General features: G+C 38.9%; 1 protein-coding gene across 3 annotated transcripts in view; it reads left to right on the forward strand.

Annotated features, from left to right (window-relative positions):
- Window positions 1-18906, forward strand: part of ATP6V1H (ATPase H+ transporting V1 subunit H) — a 146796-nt gene that overhangs the window by 65718 nt on the left and 62172 nt on the right. For all 3 annotated transcript variants that reach the window (XM_004768821.3, XM_004768823.3, XM_004768822.3), the window contains 2 exons: window positions 1086-1211; window positions 13110-13211. In XM_004768821.3, coding sequence (XP_004768878.1) covers window positions 1086-1211; window positions 13110-13211 — 228 coding nt within the window. The remainder of the gene's footprint in view (window positions 1-1085; window positions 1212-13109; window positions 13212-18906) is intronic.

An 18906-nucleotide genomic window follows, 5' to 3' on the forward strand; every position in this document is an offset into this window, starting at 1 on the left:
TAAAAAAATATTAGTGATACTTAGCTTTCTAAGTTATTTAATCTGTGTTAGCCAATTATTAATACTTACTGATTTTTCATGTTGAATTTGGTAATTTGAAATATACTGGTATTTACATTAATGCCAGTAGGGTGATGGGACAGGTAAAAGAGCTTTGTCTCTGTTTTCCTGTTATAGGTTTAGGATATTAATATTAAGTGATACTAACTTACTTCTTACACAGACTGGCTTTATTATTACTTTATTCAACAAGACACTCTGTTCAACTTGACCAGTAAAATCCTGGTTATTACAAATTACCAATCAGTATTGAAATGGCTAATTCTTTTTTAAGTTTTCACTTGAAGGGATATTCAAGGTTGTCCTGTCACTGTCCACTGGCTAACAACATTAAACATTTTTTATATTGTAAAATTTTGAATAGTTAAGTTACTTGATACATAGTGAATGATTTTTGAATTAAGTTGCATTGCAGTTTGCTATATGCACAGGGTTTTTTGTTTTTAATTAATCTGTAATGTGTTAATTTAGTGAATTACCTCTGCAGTGTATGTAATCAAATTTTTAATATTATATTCAGATGTGTATTTTTATTTGTATAGTGTGGTGTATGGTTTATGACATTTGTGGTATTAGAAAATGTTATTTTATTTTATATTTAGGTAACATACTTTTATATAAATTTATATTAATGTATCTAGTAGGCTGGCAGATGCAGTATTTTAAGTGGCATGGTGGAAACTGCTAGATTATCAGATACTTTGCTGGTATGCATTTATTTATTAGGATGAAGATTTGAAAGCAGGTGTTCCTTTTAATATCTCATGATGAGCATTCGAATTGACAGGAGTATTGGACATTAGGACCTTGAATAAATTTCACATGATTTATTAAAGATTATTCAAGCTGTTGAAACTGTTTAGTGGTAGTTTGTTAATGTACAAAGGTTTGTCAGTCCTTGCAGTTAAATCATCAGTGAAGATTTTTTTTAGTATAGTTGACATGGTAAAAATGTTTTATTTTGCTTAAGTTTCGAGTAACTCTTAGATTCTCCTAAACTTTGAATTCTTTAAAAAATTTTTTAGCTCATTTGATGAATACAGTTCAGAACTTAAATCTGGAAGATTGGAGTGGAGTCCTGTGCACAAATCTGAGAAATTTTGGAGAGAAAATGCTGTGAGGTTAAATGAGAAGAATTATGAGCTCTTAAAGTAAGTCATTAAATTCCAGTTTACACTGTTAATACCTGTTGTACCACATCCTTGCCAACATGTTTTTGTTAGTCTTTAAAAATGTTTAGCCATTTCATGATTTTAATTTGTATTTTCTTGTTTCCTTATGTGGTTGGATACATTGTCATATTCTTATTGGTCATTTGGATATATGTTTTTCCAGAATCGACTGTTCAAGCATCTAAAAAAATTTTTTAGTGGCACCTGGGTGGCTCAGTCAGCTAAACATCTGCCTTCAGCTCAGGTCATGAATGCTGCTCAGCGGGGAGCCTGATTGTTCCTCTCCCCTGTTCATTCTTTCTCTCAGGGGCACTTTCTCTCTCAAATAAATAAATAAAATCTTTAAAAAAAAACACCCTTTTTTAAAGATTTTATTTATTTATTTGAAAGAGAGAGAGAGAGAGAGACAGTGTTCCTGTGAGCAGGGTGGGGATGCTCAGAGAGGAGGGAGAGAGGGGAGAAAGAATCTTAAGCCTACTCCACTCTGAGCTTGGAGCCTGATGCAGGGCTCCATCTCAAGACCCTGAGATGGAGATCCTCAAGACCCTGAGCCAAAACCAAGAGTAAGACACATAATAACTGAGCCAAAAAGGCCCCCCTAGGGCCTTTCAAGATAGGCATACTCTCCTCTGGAATTGAAATAAAAACTTGAAGAAAAAAAAGAAAAAAATTCTTTTATTGTCATTTTAATAAGATATCTAGAAGGAGAAGATGAAATATATATGAGTGTCCAGTGGGCAGTTTTATGTAGACCTTACACGGACCTATCCTTGTTGTTTATACTTATTTTCCCTGTATTACCAAAAAGGATACATTATGCTTATTTCAACATTTGGCAAACCGGAGTGAGTGATTGATAGATGTTGGCGACAGATGGAGAATAGATGGTGGGAGAAGTGGATTATCTTTTCAGCATGGTTGTGCTCCTTTGAGTTTTTAAAAGTAGCAAAATGAGCTTGAATAATGCCTTTTAAATCTAGTTTTTGGAGAACTTGAATATAATGGAGGGGAGCTGGTTTATAAAATATCACTAAAGCATTACATGTATTTTTATTATGATACACTTAAAGAGCCTTTTGCATGTTCTGTTTTCTGTCATTAGGTTTTAAATTTTGTGGTTCCTTTATATTACTCTTTACCTTCTTACGAGCCGCTGTAGTTTTACTAAATAACCAGAAACAATGACATGTCAAACTTTAGTTTTAGAGAAATTTGAAGTCATTGTTTGTTTTTAGTTTCCATTCTTTTTTTCTTTTAAAGATTTTAAAAATTTATTTATTTTAAAGAAAGAGAGCATGAGCGTGTATATTTGTGTGAGTTGGGAGGGGGTGAGGGGGCAGAGGAGGGACAAGCAGACTCCTGATATGGGGCTTGACCTGAGGTCATGACCTGAGCTGAAATCAGGAGTCAGACACTTAACTGACTGAGCTACCCAGCATCCCCTCAGCTTCTGTTCTTAAAAGTTGTCTGTATGGAGATGATTGGCAAGGAGGGGCATGCTAGTGCCGCTCTTCAAACTAGCTGATAAAATAGATACAGAAGAAATCTTCATTCTGTTATTTAAAAAAAAACAAAAACAAAAACCAACCCAGTGAATACTAGCCTTCTTTTTATCTGTGGCTTTGACCTTTTTACCTGAGGCTTTGACCTCTTTATCAGGTAATTTCAAACTTAGCAAGTATACAGTGTAAGTTCATTTTTCCTCCATCAATTTTAGTTTGATAGTATACAGAAAGTACTTTGTAATTTTCCATGTTAAAATGTTGAAATAAGTATGTATTTTGAATAAGGAAATATTCTGAAATATAAGAAACCATGCAGATGGAAATTATCATATGGTTTCACTTACTTATGGAGCATAGCATGGAGGGCATTAGGAGAAGGAAAGGAAAAGTGAAGTGGGGTAAATCGGAGGGGAAGCATGAGAGACTGTGGACTCTGAGAAACAAACGGAGGGTTTTGGAGGGGTTGAGGGTGGGGGATGGGTGAGCCTGGTGGTGGGTATTAAGGAGGGCATGTATTGCATGGAGCACTGGGTGTGGTGCATAAACAATGATTCTTGGAACACTGAAAAAAATAAAATTAAGATGTTAAAAATAAAAGCAGAATCTGAGGGAGCAAACAAGCTTTTAAAACAGAGGAAAAACATTGTGAAAGTGAACAAGAACAAATTTGTGGAGTGATCAGTCAGAATAATAATATAAATTCTGTTTTGGATTTGAATACGCCTCCTTTCCAAGATTACATTTTGATCAAATGTCAGAGTCAGAACTCACATTTCTTCGAACTCCAAAGCTGTGTTGCTGCCTTGATCCCATTGGAGTGTCTGACAGAATCTCAGCTGTGGTTAATGTGGTAATTGAGATTTGGCTCTTGATTAATGACTCTATCGTTGACTTAACAGCTGTATTGGGGCGGGGGGATAAGATGGCGGGGAAGTAGGAGGAGGTACTGTTTCAACCTGTACCCTAAAGTGAGCTGATTACCTACCAAAGAACTCTGATCACTCATGAAATCAGCCTGATATTAAAATTATATACTTCTGGATCTCTACAGGGGCAGGTAAAGTGGAGTGGGAACATTGTACTGATATCCGAAGAAAAACAAAAGGGGAGGGAGCTACCAGAAGCGACCCATTGGAAAGTAATACCCCAATACGAGAGTGCCCTGTACATGGAGACCAGCATTAACTTGGAATCTGGTTGGAAGCACTCAAAGAGCAAAGGATCGTGGGGGGAAAATTGTGGGAATTGGGACGGTTAGGGACCGGGGTTTACATCCCCAGACCTAGGACAGCCACCCCTGGCGCTGAGCCATAGAGAGTGCGGCAAAGAAACCAGGTCTTGGTTCCTGAGAGCATCTGGGTGGCGGCTTGCGTGATGGGCAGGGAGCCTCACCAGCCGGCAGAACCACAGCCTTTTGCACTTTCCACGCACGCTGTGCTATCAGAGTCTGAGTTGTGCCCCACAACCCCTTCCCCAGAGAGGTGTGTGCAGGTGACAGCTGGCAGAACCACAGCCTTTTGCATTCTCCGCACATGCTGTGCTACCAGAGTCTGAGTTGCACCCCACACCCCTCCCTGAGAGAGGTGCCTGCAGGGGCCAGCCAGTGCTCTCTCGGACCAGGGAGTCTAAGCACTCCCAGCCTGGGCCAGCGGGAAAATCTTAGTGTACTGTCGCTGCTTAGAATCTCTCTGGTGATCTGGAGCTGCCCAGACAGCTGAAGCTATGGTGGTTTTAGGTACAAGCAGGAGTTTCTATGACCCCGTAGACCGTGACTGGGAACATGCCTGGGAACGTGCTCTGCCAGCGGCAGAGGGGGAATTTCTGTGCTCTGGAGCACCCAGAGGGGAACAGACTGAGGCTTCTCTCTGAGAGGGAGGTCTGGATACAGTTTCTTTCCTCTATACCTCCAAAAACCATCAAAAGCTGCCAAGGGGAGAGAAAACAAATGAACAAAGAAACAAACAAAATCTCCAGAGAACAAAAGCCTGAAAAACCGGTTTCCTCAGAGCCCACCCCCTTGATGGGGGCAGGAGGCCTTAACTGAGGGACATTGCCTGAAAACCCTGGCCTCTCCCCCAGAAAACCAACCAAAAAAAAAGACATGAGGACAACCACCACTACTTCATAGATACAACTTTTATTTTTAATTCACTCCCACAATTTATATATTTTATATATGTATATATATAACTTTTTAACCTATTTACCATCACAGTGAGATGTCCAGTACATCAAATTCCATAATAACCTTTTAACCTGAACTTTTTTTTTTATTTGACAGAGAGGGAGAGATCACAAGTAGGCAGAGAGGCAGGCAGAGAGAGAGGGGGAAGCAGGCTCCCCGCCGAGCAGAGAGCTCGATGAGGGGCTCGATCCCAGGACCCTAAGATCATGACCTGAGCTCAAGGCAGAGGCTTAACCCACTGAGCCACCCAGGCGCCCCTAACCTGAACTTTTTGATACAGACACCTGTGTTTTTCTTTTGCTTTTTACTTTTTATTTTTTTTTAAATTTTACTTTATTTTAGTTTATTATTTTTTTTTTTTAAATATTCATATAGAGATAATCTTCAAGGTAATTCCCTTTCCCCAATCAATGCTACCCCTATAGGTAAACCAGTTTTTAATCCCTATTTATCTTAGGAAAGTTGAGTCCATTAACAAAGATATCAAGATACATCCTAGCAAATAGGATCCAACAGCACATTAAAAAGATTATCTACCATGACCAGATGGGATTCATCCCTGGGTTGCAAGGATGGTTCAACATTCGTAAATCAATCAATGTGATAGAACAAATCAATAAGAGAAGAGAGAAGAGCCACATGGTCCTCTCAATTGATGTAGAAAAAGCATTTGACAAAATCCAGCATCTGTTTCTGATTAAAACGCTTCCAAGTATAGGGATAGAGGGAACATTCCTGAACTTCATAAAATCTACCTTTGAATGACCCACAGCTAATATCATCCTCAATGGGAAAAAGCTCACAGCCTTCCCATTGAGATCAGGAACATGACAAAGATGCCCACTCTTACTCTTGTTCAACATAGTATTAGAAGTCCTAGCAACAGCAATCAGACAATGAAGAGAAATAAAAGGTATCCAAATTGGCAATGAAGAAGTCAAACTCTCTCTCTTTGCAGATGACATGATTCTTTATATGGAAAACCCAAAAGACTCCACCCCCAAACTACTAGAACTCATTAGCAGTTCAGTAACGTGGCAGGATACAAAAGTCAATGTACAGAAATCAGTGGCTTTCTTATACACTAACAATGAAAATACAGAAAGGGAAATTAGAGAATTGACTCCGTTTACTATAGCACTAAGAACTGTAAGATACCTGGGAATAAACCTAACCAAAGAGGTAAAGGATCTGTACTATAGAGGAAAGGACACTCATGAAAGAAATTGAAGAAGACACAAAAAGATGGAAGACCATTCCATGCTCTTTGATTGGAGAATCAACATTGTTAAAATGTTTCTACTGCCTAGACCAATCTATGCTTTTAATGCCATTCCGATCAAAATTCTGCCGGTATTTTTCAAAGAGCTAGAGCAAATAATCCTAAAATTTGTATGGAATCAGAAGAGACCCTGAATCGCTAAGGAAATGTTGAAAAAGAAAAACAAAACTGGCAGCATCATATTGCCTGATACCAAGCTTTACTACAAAACTGTGATCACCAGGTACTGTGATCACCATAGTACTGGCATAAAAGCAGACACATAGACTGGTGGAACAGAGTAGAGAGCCGAGATATGGACCCTCGACTCTATGGTCAAATAATCTTCAACAAAGCAGGAAAAAATATAGAGTGGAAAAAAAGAGAGGCTCTTCAATAAATGGTGCTAGGAAAATTGGACAGCTATGTAGAAGAATGAAACTCGACCATTCTCTTACACCATACACGAAGATAAACTTGAAATGGATAAAAGACCTCAACATGAGACAGGAATCCATCAGAATCCTAGAGGAGAACATAGGCAGTAACCTCTTCGATATCAGCCACAGCAACTTCTTTCAAGACGTTTCCAAAGGCAAAGGAAACAAAAGCGAAAATGAACTTTTGGAACTTCATCAAGATCAAAAGCTTCTGCACAGCCAAGGAAACAGTCAACAAAACAAAGAGGCAGCCTACGGAATGGGAGAAGATATTTTCAAATGACAGTACAGACAAAAGGTTGATATCCAGGATCTATAAAGAACTCCTCAAACTAAACACACACAAGACAGATAGTCATGTCAAAAAATGGGCAGAAAAAGTGAACAGACACTTTTCCAATGAAAAAATACAAAAGGCTATCAGACATATGAAAAAATGTTCATCATCACTAGCCATCAGGGAGATTCAAATTGGAACCACATTGAGATACCACCTTACACCAGTTAGATTGGCCAAAATTAACAAGACAGGAAACAACGTGTGTTGGAGAGGATGTGGAGAAAGGGGAACCCTCTTGCACTGTTGGTGGGAATGCAAGTTGGTGCAGCCAATTTGGGAACAGTGTGGAGATTCCTTAAGAAATTTAGAATAGAGGTTCCCTATGACCCTGCAATTGCACTACTGGGTCTTTACCCCAAAGATACAGATGTAGTGAAAAGAAGGGCCATCTGTACCTCAATGTTCATATCAGCAATGGCCATGGTCACCAAACTGTGGAAAGAACCAAGATGCTCTTCAATGGACGAATGGATAAGGAAGATGTGGTCCATATACACTATGGAGTATTATGCCTCCATCAGAAGGGACGAATACCCAACTTTTGTAGCAACATGGACGGGACTAGAAGAGATTATGCTGAGTGAAATAAGTCAAGCAGAGAGAGTCAATTATCATATGGTTTCACTTATTTGTGGAGCATAACAAATAACATGGAGGACATGGGGAGATGGAGAGGAGAAGGGAGTTGATGGAAATTGGAGGGAGAGATGAACCACGAGAGACTATGGACTCTGAAAAACAATCTGAGGGTTTTGAAGGGGCAAGGGGTGGGAGGTTGGGGGAGCCTGGTGGTGGATATTATAGAGGGCACATACTGCATACTGGGTGTGGTGCATAAACAATGAATTCTGTTACACTGAAAAGAAATTAAGTAAAAAAAGAAGATACGGAAGAAGATATGGAAGATATGGAAGAAATTAAGTAAATTAAGTAAAAAAAGAAGATATATATAATGGAATATTACGTACCCACTAGAAAGGATGAATACCCAACTTTTATATCAACATGGTCAGGACTGGAAGAGATTATTCTGAGTGAAATAAGTCAATTATCATATAGTTTCACTTACTTGTGGAGAGAGTTATCATATGGTTTCACTTAACTTGTGTAGCATAAGGAATAACACGGAGGACATGGGGAGATGGAGAGGAGGAGTGATTTGGGGGAATCAGAGGGGAAGACAGACCATGAGAGACTGTGGACTCTGAGCAACAAACTCAGGGTTTTGGAGAGGAGGGGTTATGGGGTTGGGTGAGCCAGGTGGTGGGTATTAAGGAGGACACGTATTGCATGGAGCACTGGGTGTAGTGCATAAACAATGAATTATGGAACACTGAAAAAAATTAAATAAAAAAAACTAATGATGTACCATGTGGAGACTAACATAACATAATAAAAAAATTTTAAGAATGTAAAAAAAAACAAAAAACCGTATTCAGAGAAGAGTTGGAGGGAGCTCTTTCTTTGCTTACCACAGAATCTCTTTTTTTGGACCTATTCTTTTGAAAAATTTCATTGATGACTTGAATATAGAAATGGAAAGCATGCTCAGTTTACAGATAATAATACAAAAATATTTTCATTGTTGATGAATGTATTCAGTGGCCTAAATGGTCCTAAAGGATAGCCATTTAAATCATTTCCATATTTTCTAGATTTGATTTTAGTTACTTCACCATATTTTTGAGTCTAAGACTATATTTTTCAAATGTTAATAGAGATCTTGTTAAAATGCATATTCTAGCTCTGGAGATCCAGGATTTGTTCTGTAATTCAGCATTTCTAAGCTGATACCAATGCTGTGAGTTTGCAGGCCATATTTTGTGTATCAAAGGTCTCTGCTATATGAAGAATAGTTCAGGTTGTATAAGGCAGGCATTGGCAAACTTTTTCTGTAAAGGCCCAGAAAGTAAACAGTGGAGTCTCTGTGAGCCATTTGTTCTCTGTCACAACTACTGAGCATCAGTACTGAAGTGCTAAGGCAGTTGTGGACAGTATGTAAACTAATGCGTGTGATTGTGTTCTGATGAAACTTTATGTACAAAAACAGGAAGCTGCTAACTTTGGATTTCAGCTATAATTTGCTAGTTTATGGTTTAAGGTACTCAGAACAAATACTCTGTTACACTTTTAGGGAATCTTATGTTGATATCTTCTTATTTCCTAAAATGATACCTTAATAAAAATTCAAAATAATAAAAATAACATCAAAGTACTTCGACCTTTTGAAATTATTAAAATGTTTCAGTTGAATTAAATGTAATTTTAGAATCCTTTGCAAGTTGGCCTTTTAAAAAGAGCAAGTTTGAAATTAAAGTAAATGTATGGTATCGGTTGAGTCCTGATTTGTGACCCAGTAAAGTAAATGTATGGGAGATTGACTGTATGTCTTGCTTTTTCTTTGTGGGTTTACATGTGCTTGAGTTGAGTGAACTGCCATCATGGTGCAGTTGTGTTTAGTGTGGACTAGAGTCAACAGTTAGTGATTCAAATCTGTTTCAACATTTCTTGTGTCTGTAGGCAGACTGTGGAACTTCTCTGGGTCTCATTTTCTCATTTACGGGTTCTTGTTGTGAGGTATATGTTTACATCGAAGTTGAAACGTGTATGCATATAATAAATCTTCATTTTATCTCTTCTGTTATTTGGAAATGCAGATATCTCAGTTAGTCTGGAAGATAAAAGGCATGTAAGTACTTCCTAAGAAATAATTCCCTGATTGACAGGTTTTTTTTAGTGTTTCCTTTTGTTTATAGAGTTAGATATGTGACATGCTGAGATGATGATAGAAAAAGGTAGGCAAAGAAGTGTTGAGTTGTACTCTTAGGAGACGTTACCAAATAAATGAGCTGCAGAAACTGAAGTACACAAGCTTCATAGACTTTTACAGGTTTTTGAACTATTAAAGTAGATTCTTATTACTTAAGTATTTTAAGTGTTTAAGTTTTTGTTTTAATGCAAATGAACGAGCAAATATCATTGTGATATAAGATGTTTCCTAATACAGATCTTAAGAAATAAGGTTTGTATTTTATAATTGAAGAAGTATAGTGCAATTGCTAGATCATAGGGTAGCTCCATTTTTAACTTCTTGAAGAACTGCCATACTGTTTTCCAGAGTGGCTGTACCAGCTTGCATTCCTACCAACAGTGTAAGAGGGTTCCCCTTTCTCCATGTCCTCAATTGTTGTTTCCTGACTTGACAATTTTAGCCATTCTGACTGAGTGAGGTGGTATATCATTGTGGTTTTGATTTGATTTCCCTGATGCCAAGTGATACCCATCCATGGATGAATGGATAAAGAAGATGTGATATATATATACAATGGAATATTACTCAACCGTCAGAAAGGATGAGTACTTACCATTTACATCAGTATGGAGGGAACTGGAGGGTATTATGCAAAACAAGTCAGTGAGAGAAAACCAATTATCATATGGTTTCACTCATATGTGGAATATAAGAAACAGCCCAGAGGATCACAGGGAGGGAGGGAAAACTGAATGGGAAGTCATCAGAGAGGGAGAAAAACCATGAGAGACTCTTAACTATAGGAAACAAACTGAGGATTGCTAGAGGGAAGGAGGGTTGGGGAGGATGGAGTACTTGCATGATGGGCATTAAGGAGGGCATGTGATTTGATGAGCACTGGGTGTTATGTACAACTGATGAATTATTGAACACTACATCTGAAACTAATGATGTACTATCTGTTGGATAATTGAATTTAAATTAAAAAAATTAGAAATTCTAAGGGATAGTAAATTCTTGAGCATCTTAGTAAAATTAAGTAACTTTAAAAAAAATATGTGTGCTGAATTTTTGAATTCTAAGTTATATAGAACAGCCTGGGCCACGTCATTTAAGTATTCTTGTAGGCATACAGAAATAAAATAAAAAGATTTCTTCACTGCTGTTCTCTCTCATAGTCTTCCCCAGTGGTAACCAGAGTCAGTGTTCTCTCATTCATAGACATATCTGTATCTGCATCTTTATATAGAGTTATTTATACATGTTCCATCTAAATATGTTAGTCTTTGACTTATGTTTTTCACTAATTATGGCTTGGGGTCTGTTAAAATGACTTAGTTTTATTATTTTTAAAAATTGAAATCTATTTTCTTTTTAATTGGGCCACTTTATTCTACTGAGCCTCTGGTGTTACCACTCTGTAAAATAGGAAGAATCAATAATCCTAAGTTGTAGAGATTTTGATAAAATGGTTAATGTGAAACTGCTTTGTACATGACATACTTGGTTTATAGAGGACAAAGCGGGTGCCACCAGCATGGAAGAAGAAATGGAGGGAAAAACCTAACTCTTGTATGTGGACTCTACCCCCTAACCTTTTCTCTTAGTCACTTTTTATTTTATTTTTATTTATTATTTATTTATTTATTTGATAGACAGAGATCACAAGTAGGCAGAGAGGCAGGCTAAGGAGAGAGGCCGATGTGGGGCTCAATCCCAGGACCCTGGGATCATGACCTGAGCGGAGGGCAGAGGCTTTAACCCACTGAGCCACCCAGGCGCCCCTCTTAGTCATTTTTAAGCTAGTGTACATAGTTATCCTTGTAGAAATGTGAAGGTATTTCTGTAGGTTAGTTTCCTAGAAGTAGAATTGCTGGATCAAAGGGTCTGTGCATTTTAAATTCCATTAGAAGCTGTCACATTGTTTCCCCAGTTGGCGGCATCACCATTTTATACTTAAATTGTGTATTCATTTTTTCCAGCAAGTATGTGTTGAGCATCTGTTGTATGGTCAGTACTTTTCTAGGTGTTGCAAACACAATGGCAAATAAAATTAATTTCTTATTGTCATTAGGCTTACATTGTATTTTGTAGAGAACGAGACTAAACAGGTAGTCAGGAAACTAAATAATACCATGGCTAGTGCTGATGAGTCCTGTGAAGAAAAATAAATCAAGAAATGGGGATAGAAAATGATGAAGGGGAGGGTATTATCTTGGGATCAGAGACTCTTAAGCAAGAGGTGATATTTGAGCTGAGAACTGAAAAGGTACTCTCTCAGTATTGTACTGATTCAGTTAGCTAGTTCTTTAAGGTTTTCATATATCTGTGTCTAAGGGAGTGACTGTTGCTGGCATATTAGAAAACAGTTTTTTTAATATGTTGGTCTTCTGCCTGGCAGTTAAAATAATTACTGATTCTGATTGATTATCCCAGTATGTTCTGTTTGTGGAATGAGTTGAGCTTTCTTTCCATTTCTGTGCCCTTGAGTAGTTTCAATAACACAGGAATGATCTGTTCCTTGAGTGATCTCCCTCACTCTCATGCTGAAGACTCTCTCCCACTGGATTGGATTCTGGGTAGTGCATTTCCCTCTTTCCCTTCACTCCTGAGGAAACATGCACCCAGAAACATCTCCTGAGTGAGATGAGCCCTTTTCCTGAAGGTCCTTGAGGAAGTAGAAATATGTGGTCAAGGCTCCAGCTCCCAGCAGAAGGGAGCCTTCTCTGTGTCTGGTTGGCTGTTGTTCTTAGAAACACTGTCAGGGTCCTGCAGTGGTTTCACTCTGTGCAGTTGCTGTGGAGAAAGGACAGCAGGGGAACCAGGATTATGAATTTGGGTGCCCATCTTCTCAGAAACATTCACTTGCTGTTTTGCATTGTTTTACTTGTGAAGTTCAGGTTCAAGTTCTTCCTGAGACTTGGAGTGAGAAAGAAGGCGGGAGAGGGGGCACAGGGAATGTCTATGCTGAGGGCTCATGTTCCATCATGATCACAACTTAAAGCAACTTCTTAATACTAACAAAAGGCTTACAAATGATTAATCTTCAAAATATAATTGGCAAGGATTCACTGGTAACTATATATTAAAATAATACTAACTCACATTCTAGTTGTCTTTTTTGAGAGAACAGGAAAGTTATATTGGGGATTTTTTGATATTTTGGGGATTGTGTGTGGTATGCATTATGGATTTGAAAGTAACCTGATATAATATTGTGTAAAGATTTGAAAACTGCTAACTCATACGTAATATATTATGTGTAATAGTAAAAGCTGTAGAAAATCCTTTTGTAAATGTCTATTTTCAGGAGATACCTGAAAATACACTGTGCTCTGTTGTGCCCTCTAGAACAACTAGAAATCAGTCTCTCTTTGGATTAAATTTATTTCAGAATTTTGACAAAACTTCTGGAGGTGTCGGATGATCCACAAGTCTTAGCTGTTGCTGCTCATGATGTTGGAGAATATGTGCGGCATTATCCACGAGGCAAACGGTAAGGGAAAAGTAGTTTAGCAGAGAAACTGATGGAGTAAGTGAAATCAAGATGCTTAATTAATATGGGGAATTATCATAAACCTAATTAAAATAACACTGTTGTGTGGTGGCTAGCAGAGATCACATTAGAAATTTCACATTCATGATTTTCTTTGGTTTTTATGATTTTAATTTAGTAGCCATTTTGTTAGTACTCATTATTTTTCGACTACTACTAGTAGTTACAGAGACGATGAGACATTATTATTATCATTTAAAAAATTTTTTCACTTTTTAAATTAATTTTTTAAAAATTTCTTTTCAGCATAACAGAATTCATTGTTTATGCACCACACCAGTGCTCCATGCAATACGAGCCTTCCATAATACCCAACACCTGGCTCCCCCTATCTCCCATCCCCCACCCCTTTAAAACCCTCAGATTGTTTTTCAGAGTTCATAGTCTCCCCTTCCAATTTCCATCAACTCCCTTCTCCTCTCTGTCTCCCTATGTCCTCCATGTTATAAGTGAAACCATATGATAATTGACTCTCTCTGCTTGACTTATTTCACTCAGCATAATCTCTTCCAGTACCATCCAGGTTGCTACAAAAGTTGGGTATTCATCCTTTCTGATGGAGGCATAATACTCCGTAGTGTATATGGACCACATCTTCCTTATCCATTCGTCCGTTGAAGGGCACAGTTTTGGTTCTTTCCACAGTTTGGCGACCATGGCCATTGCTGCTATAAACAGTGGGGTGCAGGTGGCCCTTCTTTTCACTACATCTGTATCTTTGGGGTAAAGACCCAGTAGTGCAATTGCAGGGTCATAGGGAAGCTCTATTTTAAATTTCTTAAGGAATCTCCACACTGTTCTCCAAATTGGCTGCACCAACTTGCATTCCCACCAACAGTGCAAGAGGGTTCCCCTTTCTCCACATCCTCTCCAACACACGTTGTTTCCTGTCTTGCTGGTTACAGAGATGATGAGACATTATTATTATTATTTTAATTTTTAAAAAAGATTTTATTTATTTGAGAGAGAGAAATCAAGCACAAGCTGAGTGGGGAGGGAAAGAGGGAGAGGGAGAAGCAGGCTCCCTGCTGGAGCCCTCTGAGCAGGGAGCCTGATACCAATCCCAGGACCTGGAGACCACAACCACAACCTGAGCCAAAGGAAGAGCCCAACCGACTGAGCCACTCAAGCACCCCTGTTGTTACTATTTTTTAAAGATTTACTTACTTACTGGGGCACCTGGGTGGCTCAGTGGGTTAAGCCTCTGCCTTCAGCTCAGGTCATGATCTTAGGGTCCTGTGATTTGAGCCCCGCATCAGGCTCTCTGCTCAGTAGGGAGCCTGCTTCTCTCCCCCTCCGTCTGCCTGCCTCTCTGCCTACTTGTGATCTCTGTCTGTGTAATAAATAAATAAAATCTTTAAAAAAAAAAAGATTTACTTCCTTCTCAGAGAGAGAGAGAGTGCATACATGTGCATGATGGGGAGGGGCAGAGAGAGAGTGAGAGAGAGGATCTTAGATTCTCTTTTTAGATTCACAATATTGAAGAAAATATAATACCTGTAAAGAAAAGTTATAGTAGATGTATAGTGATAAAATTATGTATTTCAGAGTATTGAGAAGAGAGGAATTCCATGTGGGATGAGATAGATAAGACTTTACAGATGTGGTGATGGTAGCCACATAATTTAAAATCATTTAGATACCTCAACAATGAAAAGTTGGGCTTTTTCTGGGAAAAATAAGAAATCAGGGTACCAATATTATATTAAGGGAGAAAACATTTAAGGTAGAAAAGGGGTGTTTTCTATTATTTGGAAAAGCAGAAATGCATAGTGCCTTGGTGTGAATTGTTGCTGTTTCACTTGCTAGTTTGTTTCCTAATGAGTAAATTGGGACGATAGTCATATTCCTTTCCCATGGATGATAGTCGTATTCCTTTCTCATGAGGCTGATGTAAGGACTAAATGAGTTAACCCAATACAGTGATCCGAGTTGTCCCAGGAGATACACAGCAAGTACTCAGCTACTTTTACTATTACTAATATGGATATTTTATATTCATCAAAACTATCTATAAGGAAGAAATGATAGTATTAATCTTATTTATTATAAAACAGTGTCAAGTAAGCCCAGAACATCTTAGAATGTGAGGAAGAATTGGCAGAGCCACAGAAGTAATTGCATACTTTAACGTTCCACAATTACTTCATAACTTCCTCTTCTCCTTATAGTGTATAAATATTTAAGCATTATAAAACATTACGTCAGTGACTGGATCCAGATGCAAAAAAATTATCTTTTCGCTCCAAGTGTCTCTGACCTATATTATTTTTGATCTTCACCTTGTTTTTTTCTAGATCTGATTTGGCTGCTCGGGCTGCTTTGTATTGGACCTTGGTAAAGTCCATTTCCAAAATTATGACAGTTTCATCTGGAGCAGAATTTGCCAGGGCTGTGGGATATCACATGGATCATGGGCTGAGTTGTCAGGATTGACATTGCTATATGGAGAAGTAGGCTTGAGGTTAGTAAGGGACAGCCTCCCTTTGCTCTCAGAAATGAGAAGAGGTTGTTCATGTCCATTTTGAGTGAAGAGTTTCTCTTGCACTTTTTCTGGATGGGAATAATGAGCATGAACATCTCTGAACTCCATATGTTGGAGTGCAAAATGCCTCTTTTATGGAGGATAAATGAGAGAACATTAGGCAAATGTCATATGGGAAACTACTCAGGATATTGATACCTATTTTAGGAAAAATAGAAAATTCTTGAGTGTAGCTACTGAATCACTCAGTGTTTGAACTGCAGGATGTTTTCATTCTGACCCAGCAAGCCTTTGTTACTGTTTTTTTTTTTTTTAATGTTATGTTAGTCACCGTACAGTATAATCATTAGTTTTTGATGAAGTGTTCCATGATTCATTGTTTGTGTATAACACCCAGTGCTTGATGCAATACATGCCCTCCTTCATACCTATCACCAGGCTATCCTAGCTCCCCACCTCCTCCCCTCCCAAACCCTCAGTCTGTTTCTTGGAGACCGTAGTCTCTCATGGTTTGTCTCCCCCTCTGGTTTTCCCTGCTTCATTTTTTCCTTCTTCCTCCTAATGTCTTCCATGCTATTCCTTATGTTTCACAAGTAAGTGAAACCATATGATAATAGATTTTCTCTGCTTGACTTATTTCACTCATTATAATCTCCTCCAGTCCCATCCATATTGATGCAAAGGTTTGGGTATTCATCCTTTTTGATGGCTGAGTAATACTCTGTTGTATAGATGGACCACATCTTCTTTATCTATTCATCTGTTGAAGGGCATCTCAGCTCTTTCCACAGTTTGGCTGTTGAGGACATTGCTGCTATGAACACTGTGGTGCATGTTGCCCATCTTATCACTGCATCTATATCTTTGGGGTAAATACCTAGTAGTGCAATTGCTGGTTCATAGGGAAGCTCTATTTTTAACTTCTTGAGGAACCTCCACACTGTTTTCCAAAATGGCTGCACCAACTTGCATTCCCACCAACAGTGTAAGTAGGTTCCCCTCTCTCCACATCTTCTCCCAACATTTGTTGTTTCTTGCCTTGTTGATTTTTGCCATTCTAACTGGTGTAAGTTGGTATCTCAGTGTGATTTTGATTTGAATTTCCTTGATGGCTAGTGATGATGAGCACTTTTTCACGTGTCTGCTAGCTATTTCTGTGTCTTCTTTGGAGAAGTGTCTATTCATGTCTTTTGCCCATGTTTTGATTTGATTATTTGTTTTTTTGGGTGTTGAGTTTGAGAAGTTCTTTGTAGATCTTGGGTATCAGCCGTTTATCTGTAGTGTCATTTACAAATATCTTTTCCCATTCCGTGGGTTGCTTCTTTGTTTTGCTGACTGTTTCCCTTTCGCTTTTGTTTCCCTTGCCTTTGGAGACATGTCTTGAAAGAAATTGCTGTGGCCAGTGTTGAAGAGGTTATTGCTTATGTTGTCATCTAAGATTTTGATGGATTTCTGTCTCTCACTGAGGTCTTTCATCTATTTAGAGTTTATTTTTGTATTTGGTGTAAGAGAGTGGTTCAGTTTCATTCTTCTGTATAGAGCTATTACTGGTCTTACATAGAACTTTATTCCGGATGCATGTCAGAAGCAAATGGCACAGATACAGCAGATTTGTAAGTCTGTGTGTACAAGATTTCTGTTGCATTTTTTAGTTTTGTCCTTGTATTCTTCAGCTCCAAGATTTCTGTTTGGTTCTGTTTATTTCTCTTTCTTTATTGTCATTCTGTTCATGTGTTGTTTTTCTAATTTTGCTTAGTTGTCTGTGTTCTCTTTCATGTCATTAAGTTTCTGTAAGATGATTATTTTGATCCTTTATTAGGCAGATTTTAGATACATATTTTTATAGGATTGGTTACTGGAGCTTTATTAATTTTCATTTGGTAGTGTTATATTTACCTGATTCTTTGTGGTCTGTGTAGCCTCACATCGATGTCTGTGCGTTTAAAGGAGTAAATACCTCATCTAGTCTTTTAAGACCATTTTCAGCAGATAATGAACTCTTCTCTGTTGCCTGGGCTAATGGGTGGCATTACCTCTGAAAGTACATTCATGCCGAGTTGGAGTGGGTTATGCACAGATATGAGTCTGCAGGGGTGTCCGTGGTTGGCAGGTTTGTTACTGGGGTCTTAGGTAGGTGTGTTTCCTGTCTGGTCTTCAGATGGCTGGGACTGCCTCAAATACCTTGTTTAGTAGGGTAGTGCCGGGACAAGGATCCATTTTGGTCTCCACAGTTGTGTCCTTAACTATCCCCTTACCAGGTGTGTGGATGGGTCTTGCAGGTCCCAGGGAGCATTGCTACCTGGTCACTGATGGATCCCTGGGTGGGCAGGATAGGCCCTGGGCCATGGCTGAGAGGGACTGGAACCACGCTCCAGGGCTGATTCAGGTGTCCCAACCACAACTGAAGTCTGCATATCTGGTTTTAGAGGCACAGATGGGTATTTGTGCCACAGGTCCCTGGGTGGGTGGAACTACTCCCTGACTTTGGCTGAAGGAACTGAAGCTGAGTATAGGATTGTTTCAAGATATCCTGAGGCACAGATGTTAGTGTCCCACACCAGGTCCCTATGTTGGAGGACTGCCTGTAACTGCAGGTTGGAGGGAATTGAACCAAGTATAGGACCTTTCCAGGATCTTGGGGTGCAGATGGGAGTGTCTCCCACTGGTTTTCTGGGTCAGCAGTACTGCTTATGGACTGGCTGGGAAGGGATGGACCTGAATATAGGGCCCTTTCTACCTTCTCTGGGGTATTTTCAGAGCATCTCTTGCTAGGTCCCTGAAGCTGGCTGGCCTGCTGGCAGGCCATCTGTGATGGAGCTAGAGTCATGTATAGGACCCCTCAGAATCTATAAGGCTGCAGCCAGAAGTTTCTTGCTGGGTCTCTGTGCCAGCAAGTGTGTTTGGGGACTGGCCAGAATGAGCTAGAGACCAGTTATAGGACCCTTTCAGAATCTGTTTGACAAAGTTTAAAAGGCTTTACTTCTTGGGTAAGGGAAGGACTCCCAGAACTCAGCAGAGAGATGCTGGAGCCTGTTCAAAGGCTCTTTCAGGGTCCACACAACTGGGACTGAGGTCTCTGTGCCTATTAGCTGATGGATGGGTAGGTGTGACTCTTCCAGGGCCCCTTATTTTGGTAGAATCAGAGCCAAT

This window comes from Mustela putorius, unplaced genomic scaffold (genome assembly GCF_011764305.1).
Source record: "Mustela putorius furo isolate JIRA1106 unplaced genomic scaffold, ASM1176430v1.1 tig00000151_pilon_pilon_pilon, whole genome shotgun sequence".
Classification (NCBI taxonomy): Eukaryota; Metazoa; Chordata; class Mammalia; order Carnivora; family Mustelidae; genus Mustela; species Mustela putorius.